The sequence below is a fragment of the Prunus avium genome, chromosome 4, assembly GCF_965620075.1.
Source record: "Prunus avium chromosome 4, drPruAviu1.hap1.1, whole genome shotgun sequence".
NCBI lineage: Eukaryota > Viridiplantae > Streptophyta > Magnoliopsida > Rosales > Rosaceae > Prunus > Prunus avium.
In genome coordinates, this window is record NC_142287.1 from 18327949 (window position 1) to 18338627 (window position 10679).

A 10679-nucleotide genomic window follows, 5' to 3' on the forward strand; every position below is an offset into this window, starting at 1 on the left:
TTTTATTTTTTAAAGACAACAAAGATAAATACAATCAATCTCAAACTCTATCTTCTCAAGCGCATTAGTGTGAGTGTGATTTTATCAAAGCCTAACTCATAAATCATTCATTAAGTAGAAATAAATGAAAAAGACTAAAGACTGGATTAGTTATCGTATCGCTCAAGTGTTCTCAATTTTAAATTTATGCATGAATATCAAATCTCAATTTAATGCAAGTCTGTTTTGATGACAACAAGCGTGGAGTTTTTTTGTTTTTGTTTTTTTTTTGTGTGAACAAAATTGCAATCTAACAAATTGCCAAAAGTAATTCCACTTCCCTCCAACTTTAAAAGAAACATTGTCCTCAATGTGAGCATGCGTAATACTTTAAAGAGAGACAAATTATTATAATTGAGCAAAAAAGAACAGAAGAGTCAGGAAAGAAATTACCTGAAAAGAAAAACAGAAAATCTTCAAAATAAATCCTACAGCTTGTTAGTATACAAAAAACATAAATAGCACAAATAAATAATGAATACTAAACTAAAGATAGTCTGAAAATTCAATCCTGATAAACAGGATTCTCCAAGTGAATCGTGTCATCCTGCAAAACAAAATTCTCCAAAAATGGTTTAAGACGTTGACCATTAACTTTAAAAACATTACCATTTTTTGGATCCTCAATCTCCACTGCTCCAAAAGGAAAAACTCTTGTGACCACAAATGGACCTGTCCATCTGGAACGAAGTTTACCAGGAAAAATATGGAATCTCGAATTATATAAGAGAACTTTCTGTGATGGTTCAAAGTTTTTCCTCAAAATATTTCTATCATGAAAAACCTTCATTTTCTCTTTGTAAATTCGAGAGTTTTCATAAGCATCATTCCTTAATTCTGCCAACTCATTCAACTGAAGCTTCCTATTCGAACTTGCATCATTTAAACCAAAATTAAACATTTTAATTGCCCAATATGCCTTATGTTCAAGTTCAACTGGTAAATGACAAGCCTTACCGTAGACAAGTCTGTACGGTGACATCCCTATGGGGGATTTGTATGCTGTAAGGTATGCCCATAAAGCATCAGTTAATCTCAAAGACCAATCTTTACGGTTAGGACTCACAGTTTTTTCCAAAATTTGTTTTATCTCCCGATTAGCAAGTTCAACTTGACCGCTTGTTTGTGGGTGATATGGGGTAGCGACTTTATGAGTGACACCATATTTTTTCATTAAAGCCTCAAAAGGTTTATTACAAAAGTGTTTTCCTCCATCACTTATAATAGCTCGAGGTGTTCCAAATCTTGCGAAAATGTTTTCTTTTAAAAACCGCAAAACAGTTTTATGATCATTATGTCGACAAGGAACAGCCTCTACCCATTTGGAAACATAATCAATACCGACCAAGATATAAAGATATCCAAAAGAAATAGGGAAAGGACCCATAAAATCAATGCCCCAACAATCAAATATTTCAATTACCAAAATTGGGTTCAAAGGCATCATGTTTCTACGGGTAATTGCCCCCAACTGTTGACAACGGTCACAAGTTCGACAAAAAGAATTAGTGTCTTTAAAAAGCGTAGGCCAATAAAATCCACACTGAAATTTTTTTGCAGCGGTTTTCTTTACAGAAAAATGACCGCCACATGCTTCATTATGACAAAAAGAAATTACTGCATGGATTTCATTATCAGGTACACACCTCCTAATGATCTGATCAGGGCAATATTTAAACAGATAGGGGTCATCCCAAAAGAAATTTCGAACCTCTGTAAGAAATTTTCTCTTGTCTTGAGCAGTCCAATCAGATGGAATTTTACATGTAGCAAGAAAATTAACAATGTTAGCAAACCAAGGTAATTCTGAAATAGCAAATAATTGCTTATCTGGAAAAGAATCATTAATTGGCAATGTTTCAATGGAATCCTTAAAACTCAATCTAGACAAATGATCAGCCACTACATTTTCTACTCCATTTTTGTCTTTGATTGTGATGTCAAATTCTTGAAGTAGTAGGATCCACCTAATCAGTCGAGCTTTAGCATCTTTCTTTTCAAAAATGTATTTTAAAGCTGCATGGTCAGTGAAAATAACAATAGGTGATCCAACTATATAAGCACGAAACTTATCCAAAGCAAATACCACAGCAATGAGTTCTTTTTCAGTTGTAGAATAATTCATCTGAGCACTGTTCAAGGTTCTGCTTGCATAATGGATGACATGTGGCTTCTTATCCTTCCTTTGCCCCAAAACAGCCCCAACTGCATAATCACTGGCATCACACATAATTTCAAAAGGTAAAGTCCAGTCAGGTGGTTGCATAATTGGAGCAGATGTGAGCATTTCAATTAATTTCTCAAAAGCCTTTTGACATGAATTAGACCACTCAAATTTACTGTCTTTTAATAGGAGATTACACAAGGGTCTAGATATTGCACTAAAATTCTGAATAAATCTCCTATAAAAACCCGCATGACCTAAAAATGATCTAACATCTTTAACAGTTTTTGGAACTGGCAATTTTGAAATCAATTCAATTTTAGCTTTATCCACTTCAATTCCATTAGATGAAACAATATGACCAAGAACAATTCCAGAAGAAACCATAAAATGACATTTCTCCCAATTTAAAACAAAGCTTTTCTCCTGGCATCGAACCAAAACTTTTTCCAAATTACTCAAGCAATTATCAAAAGAATCACCAAAAATAGATATATCATCCATGAAAACCTCAAGAAATTTCTCATCCATATCACTGAAAATACTGATCATGCATCTTTGAAAAGTAGCAGGAGCATTACATAATCCAAAAGGCATTCTTCGAAAAGCAAAAGTACCAAAAGGACATGTAAAAGTAGTTTTTTCTTGATCTTCAATGGCAATTTCAATTTGATAATAACCTGAGTATCCATCTAGGAAACAATAAAATTCATGACCGCCTACCCTTTCTAAGATTTGATCAATAAAAGGTAAAGGGAAATGGTCTTTTCTAGTTGCAGAATTTAGCTTTCTATAATCAATGCACATGCGCCAACTTGAAACAACTCTAGTAGGTATCAATTCATTTTTATCATTTTCAACCACAGTTATGCCAGATTTCTTAGGTACAACTTGAGTAGGACTTACCCATTTACTATCAGAGATGGAATAAATAATACATGCATCTATTAATTTCAACACCTCAGTTTTAACAACATCTTTCATGATTGGGTTTAACCTACGTTGTGCCTCCCTAGAAGACTTGGCTTCATCCTCTAAAAATATTTTATGAGTACAAACAAGAGGACTAATTCCCTTAATGTCAGCAAGAGTCCAACCAATTGCAGATATATGAGAATTCAACACATTAAGTAGCTTACCTTCTTGCAAAGAGTCATGTTCAGAAGATATTACCACTGGAAAAGTGTTGTTGGACCCCAAGAATGCATGTTTAAGTCCCATGGGTAAAGGCTTCAATTCTAGATTAGGAACTTCCACATTTGATGGCAATGTCTTTTCCTTCCGAGGTGGAAGCTTCTCAAACTTTGGCGTCCATTTATCAACCTGCAAGGAATTAAACAATGAATTAAGATAAGCAATTTCCGGATCCTCAAGTAATTCAGATTCTTTAGAATTCAATAAAAGAGCCTCTAGAGGTTCAGAAATATTGGTCTTCTCAAATTGATCTTGCACAAGAGCTTCAATCAAGTTCACCACTGCACATTCATCATCTTCATAAGGTCGCCTGAAAACATTAAAAATGTTAATTTCCAATGTCATGTTACCAAAACTGAGTTTCATTACCCCACTTCTGCAACTAATGTGTGCGTCACATGTAGCAAGAAATGACAGGAATTTCATTTTCAGAATGCAAAACAGGTTGTGTATCCAAAACAACAAAGTCAACAGGGTAGTAAAATTTGTCCACTTGGACCAATACATCCTCAATTACCCCTCTCGACATTCGCACAGAACGATCAGCAAGTTGCAACTTCATTGTTGTGGGCTTCAATTCTCCAAGACCTAACTGCATATATACTGAATATGGCAATAAATTTACACTAGCCCCCAAATCAAGCAAAGCACAATTGATGTAATTTTTTCCAATTACACATGAAAGAGTGGGACTTCCTGGATCTTTGTATTTAGGAGGGATCTTATGTTGCAACAATGCACTCACATGTTCAGTCAAAAATGCAGTTTTCTTCACCTGATGCTTTCTTTTAAAAGTGCACATATCTTTTAAAAATTTAGCATAAGAAGGGATCTGTTTAATAGCATATAACAGAGGAATATTAACTTTGACTTCTTTAAAAACATCCAAAATTTCAAATTTTGATTCAATTTCTTTGGAGGATTTAAAGCTTGGGGAAAAGGAGCAGGAAAATGATATTCATTTGATTCATTCAAGTTGGACATGTTAAGTTTATCATTATTCTTAGATTTTTCAACTTCCTTATGTGAAGGTGTGTTGTCAATTATTTTACCACTTCTAAGAGCAATGAAAGACTTAGCATGTTCAATTGAGGTTTCACACGAATTAACATTCTTGGGATTTGGTTGAGTTTGAGAAGGAAATTTTCCTTTTTCATTTATTGCAAAAGAATTTGTCAATTTAGAAATTTGGCATTTAATTTCTTTATTTTCTTCAACCAATTGACTAAACAAGGTATCACACCTTTGATTTTGCTTCTGTTGTTCCTGCATAAATGCTTGAAGAGTATCGCTCAAAGAGGGTCTGGCATTAAATGCGTTAGTTGTAGGAAATTGATGATTGAAAGAATTTCTATCACTTACCTGAGGTTGTGGCTCATTGCTCCAACGAAAATTTGGATGATTCCTTGTTGCTGGATTGTAAGTGTTGGAAAAAGGAGAATATTGTTGTTTAAAGTTTCCAACAGCAACACAACGCTCCTCATACACTCCTTTCATTTCCTGAAAAATTGGGCAATTTTTAACAGTATGACCAATCTCATAACAAGAATCACATACTTGATTAACATCAGCTTGAAAAACAGGTTGAGGCAAATTTGATTTTTCCATTTTCAAAGCAGCTATCTCTTTAGTTAAAACCTCAAATTTTAATTTCCAATCATCTTCTTCTTTTAATTGATAAATTCCTTTATTAGTAGAAGATGTGGCAATTCTTGACCGATCAGTGGTCTCAACTGGACTGGGGACAGTCCATTGATGAGCTTTTTCTGCAATTTCATCCAAAAATTCTAAGGCATCATCAGGGTCTTTTTGCATAAAATTTCCATTACACATTGACTCAACAAATTGGCGATCACGAGGGAGAAGTCCCTCATAGATATAACTAGCAAGACGCCAGTTTTCAAAGCCATGGTGTGGGCACAAGCTCTTTAAATTTTTCCCAAGTTTGATATAAAGTTTCATTTTCTTTTTGAGAGAAATTTGAGATTTTTTTCTTTAGAACAATTGTCTTGTGATTAGGAAAATATTTGTTAAAAAAAACTTGAGTCATTTCCCCCCAAGAACCTATGGATCTAGCCCTTAATGAATACAACCAACTTTTAGCCTTTTCTTTTAAGGAAAAAGGAAAAAATTTCAACCTTATGAAATTAAGCCTATCAAGTTGAACATAGTAAAAAGTGCCAATAGCCTCTTCGAATTCCCTAACATGCACATAATGATTTTCACTTTCCATGCCATGAAAAATAGGTAGTAATTGAATCATTCCAGGTTTGAAATCATAATTTGGCATGTTAGGTGGAAATATGATGCATGATGGATTTGGTGCACGAATAGGATGCAATAATGTCTCTAAAGTTCTAGGGGCAACTACTTCTTCTCTCATTTCATTATTCACAATCTGAGCATTAACCACACGTTCATTATTCACAATTTCAGCCATGGTTTCAGATTTGTTAGATGTTTCAGGTGAAGAAGTTGAAGCAGAATTAACAGTTTCAGACTTTTTGACAAATCTTCCTAGATGATCTCTAGGTCCCATAAAGAAAATAAATAAATAAACAAGAACAAAACAAAACAAAAAAAAAATTAAATTAAATTAACAATAAGATGAAAGTTGGAAAGAGTGTACCATATGTGAAGAATTTCACATAAACAGCAAACCTCTGACCAAGGGGATCTCTGTACTCTTTGACAAGCCGCTCCCCGGCAGCGGCGCCAATTTGTTAATACCACTTTGCAAAACCCAAGGGAAGGTGTCGTATAGTAGTGTAGCTCGGAAGTCCGAGTGTCGTTTCCACAGAGAGCGATGTAAAGAAAATAACAGAGATGAAAAAGAACAATTGTGATTGAGAGGTAGATTTATGCAAGATTTGATTTAAAGAAAATTCAATTGATTAAAACACTAAGGCATTGGGGTTCCACTTTTAACATAAGCATGCAACTCTTATTAATTTGATCTACAAAACATTTTCCATTGTAGTTGTTCAAAATAATTAAAGCTCTTTTTAATTCCCTTTAGAAGTATTCTAAGCATAACTTGTACCATTGGCAACAAACTATCAAAAAATAAACTTTATCAAAATTCTATTAATCTTTAGTAATTCTCTTCTCTTTTAAAAGCATGAAAGTTTTTACTACACAATGGGAAAAACATTATTGAACCCATGAAATAGATTATCAAACATTCATCAATTAATTAAAAAGAAAACTACAAATTCCATTTGAACGAAAACTACAAATTCACATTAAAGCTTAAGTTTGGATCAAACTAATAAAAATTACATACTCATATTAAAAGCTTTCTCCCTAGCTAGGCTAGGGAGTTAGTTCCCCATAAAATAAAACTAAAACAGAAATTTAGAACTAGAAGAATTGGAGGAAGGAGAGAGAGAGCTCAAGAGAAGATTGTGAGCATGGTGTGTGTTTTGAAGCTTGAAGACTTCTCTATTTATAGGGCTAAGAAGGAGGAACATCATGATGAATTCCAACACCACCATTCCTATTCCAATACAATCCATAACTCCCACTTCATCTTGTCTAAGTTAGTGTGGTCGGAATCAATTCCATCCCATACTTCTTTTGGCATGGGTGTGGCACTTCATGCATTCTTTTCAATTCTTTAGCTATTGAACCTCAAGCTTTCTTCACATGGGTATTCAAAGGTGTTCAATTATGGCTGCCTTTTGCTGCCAACCCATGTGGGTTTTCTTTTGATTGCTTAAAAAAAACGATTCTTCTGAACCAGGCTTGGTGTAGGAAGGCCTGAGGTTTCAATATGTATCCAATGAAGCTCAAATTTGGATATGTCATAATAGACACCTATTGGAACAACTTTTATGAAGAATGCATTCCCATATGAGAAGTACAAGTGTACGTTTTGGGCCTTGCAAGTTGACTGCCGAAAATAGACTGGAATTGGTGCAAAAATCAATAAAACAAAGTACTAACAAATATAGATTAGGGATAGAAATTGTAACAATTATGTGTTTATCAGTATGTTTTTTTTTCTTCATTTTATATAAAAATTAATATTGTTAAGTGTGGGTTATGCTAATGTACGGGTGTCATAATTTTAAATAGGGGACAAAGAAGGTACATGGAAAATGGGAATGGCATATATGAAGTCTTTAGGTACCCCCAATGTGTCAACTAATCTGAAGTCTTTAAGGCAAGTTCAGGAGGTGTTTTCGACTTGTACCCTTTGAAAATCTTCTAGATCAGATGTCGCAAACCGATGTCCTTCACCTTTTTTGCCACTTTCTATTGGTTGCAGTCTTTGTCTTGATCTTCCACCGCAACCTTATCGCGGCCACTCGAGCGTGTGCTACTAGAGGATCCTTCTTCGAAGGCTTAACTCATTTGCTTTCTTTTGCCTTCTTTCAAACATTCATGGTAGGCCCCATCTTGCATTTCAGCTATCTTCCTAGTCTCACGTAGTTCTTTCGTAATTTTCTTGAATAGGGTAATCACAAGGCTAGGCTCGCTGCTGTTAGAGTTAGACTTGCACTTCCAAGGTTGGATGAGTTTGGAGTTCCCTGTGTTGTGTCATTATTCCTACTTAGAGGTGTAAAATGAGCCAGGCCAGGCCGACCCATTTAAAAATGAGCCATTGGGTTTTTCGGGCCGTGTCGTCCCATGTAATTAAGTGGGTCGTACTGGCCCAACCCATTTATTAAAATATAGAACCCAACTTGGCCCAAAGCCCAAATCTGTTACGTGCCGTGCTGTGCTTAGGCCGTGCTTGAGACGGGCCGTGCTCGGGGCGGACCCATGCTTGGCCCATTGAATTTTTTTTTGTTAGCATATTAAATTAATACAAAAACTAAAGGTAAATGTATTTTTTGTTTTCCCACAAAAACTTATTCGTAAATGGAAGTTGGAACCTTCGACATTTCTTTTTTTATTAGATACATTGACTTCGGAAATTTAACAAACTACAAAGGCAAATGCAGATCTCCGGATCTAGATACCAATGCCATACCTAAAAATATGAAACTGGCCGAAGACATGATGAAGAAAAGGAAAAGATAGAGACCTATCTGCATTCACATAAAATCCCCCAAAACTCGACGAAAAGAAAAATTCAATCATAAAAAGATGCAATTCTCTGATCAAATTTTTCAAATGCTAAAATAACTAAAACCTAAATTTGTCCAAGGAAAGATAAAAGTACCTGATCGCTGTGGCCACACTTCGTCTTCCTACAGTGAACTTCCCTCGGATGCAGACGAGCATAACATCTAAAAAACCATAAAATACCAAATTAGCTGCTGGTGGGAAACTCATACAACGTGGGTGGAGAGCTATTTTGTGTTGAATCACCATTCATGGAAACATAAGATTAATATTAGCAGCTACAATACCCATGCAAATGTAAAATTGATTAGCTATTGATAAGAATTATCCGAAAGACTTACAAAGACTTACAAATTGCACTACCAGTATGTGGAAATTCAAGAAGATGAAACCCAATAATTCTTAGGGAGATTTACTATTATACCCAATATGGGAGCCCAAATTATAAAAAAAAAACCATATATGAAATGGACTTTCGAAACACACCCAAAGCTCATTTATAACATAACAAAAAGACTTTTAACTTCATTTAAATTACAAAATTGCCATTGATTTCTTAAAACAAACCCAATCCAAAAACCTCATAAAAAGGCCCAAAACACTCAATAGGGCATCAAAGTAATTTAATAATCAAAATTAAATTCAATAGGGCCAGCTGTCATTTTTTGAGTTTTTTTTGGATTTGTTTATAGAAATTAAGGGCCAGTTTGGCATTGCTGTGCTGTAAAAATAATTGTTGTCAGATTTACTGTGAGAGAAAGCAGTTTGGCGTTTGGTAAACTTTTTGTTATAAAAGTATTGTTGGTACTAATTCCAGCATAATCAGAAAATGATTGCCGCATAATCATTAAACCCAGTGCCTCTTCGAAACTCATTCCTACATAATCAGAAAATGAAAGCACCTCATTAGCTGCTTTCCCTTATAGCTTTCTCTCACTGCAATTTTTAACAATAATTGATTTTCTCACGGTTTACCAAACGGGTTGGACTTCCCAAAAGTTTTAAAAAATCACTTGTCACCCCAAATAAGCAATGCCAAACGGGCACTAAATGGTGTAGAGTTTATATATATTATTAGTGCTAAGAATGGGTATATGACTAAATATCTCTAATTCTTTTGTGCAACAACCAATTATTATCAATATAATGAGCAGTAACACCAATAAAAGGTAAATTATTACCCCTTCCCAAATATCAGAAGTCACAGCAATAGAACAAAAGCCACTATTTTTTTTATGTTCCTCATCATAAAATTTCATAGCATCACCTCTATTAGTGTTGTGTGAAACTTTTTTGAACTCTGGTTGCAAAAGCCACTTGAACAAAGGTCTAAAGGACACCGGTGTGGTGTGTGCAAATACTCTTTATGCCTAAGTCAAGATGAACTCCGAAGGTATCATATTTTTGTAATCTTCCAATGTAGGACTAGTGCACATGAGCTAGGTGGATGACACTTCTAAGTTGCAGGAAATACAACATGTGAGAGCTCGTGGAGTGGTTGTACTTAACTTGAGGATCGTGAGTACCACGAGCCCTAAACCTCTAAGATGCCTTGTGGTTGGTTCATCAGCATGGGTCTCGATCCCGACCAAGTTAGTAACCCAAACCGCCTTTGGGTCTCGGGGGTGTTGATCATGCTCTGGATGGAATAGACCCCGATTAGGTTAATCAACCTGGGCGACACTCAATCTTTGAAGATCATTCTTTAGCTGGGTCTGGTCCGGATTGATATTGATCTCGACCAGGTAGTGGATAATCGCATGCTGGTGACTCGCGACATTATGTGTGGTGAACCTGATCGGTGTCGAGTGGTCATGACCAGACATTGAGGCTGTAAGCTTGATGATATGAGTGGCCTTTACTTCATTCTTCTGGTGGGCGAGGATAGGTACCATATAAACATAATCCATATCATAGAAAACCATATATCAATACATATAAGTAAATTCAATAAAATAAGCATAACTAATCAATCAACAAAACTTTATAGAACAAAGCTGGAAGAAGGCAAAAAAAAAAAGGACCCATGACGTTAGCTTAAGGCAGAGACAAGAAGAAGGAGAAAAGAAAAAAAAGACTGTAAACATGAGGGAGGAATGAGGAAAAAAAAAGAAAAAAAAAAGAGGACTGAGGACGTTGACTTTCATGTTAGTTGGGTTAGGTTTTTTTGTTTTCACCCCCTCAGGTTTTCGGCTTTTTCACAAAA

General features: G+C 35.2%; 1 protein-coding gene and 1 pseudogene across 1 annotated transcript; one reads left to right on the forward strand and one right to left on the reverse strand.

Annotated features, from left to right (window-relative positions):
• Positions 1 to 544: 544 nt before the first annotated feature.
• On the reverse strand, positions 545 to 2590 carry LOC148294953 (uncharacterized). The gene is made up of 3 exons (XM_088252322.1): positions 2188 to 2590; positions 1668 to 1803; positions 545 to 1532 (listed from the first exon to the last, which is right to left on the reverse strand). Exons 1-3 carry the CDS (start codon positions 2588 to 2590, stop codon positions 545 to 547), a joined length of 1527 nt encoding a protein of 508 aa, XP_088108448.1.
• A 2710-nt stretch (positions 2591 to 5300) lies between these two features.
• LOC148294954 (small nucleolar RNA R71) lies at positions 5301 to 5399 on the forward strand (annotated as a pseudogene).
• Positions 5400 to 10679: the final 5280 nt, after the last annotated feature.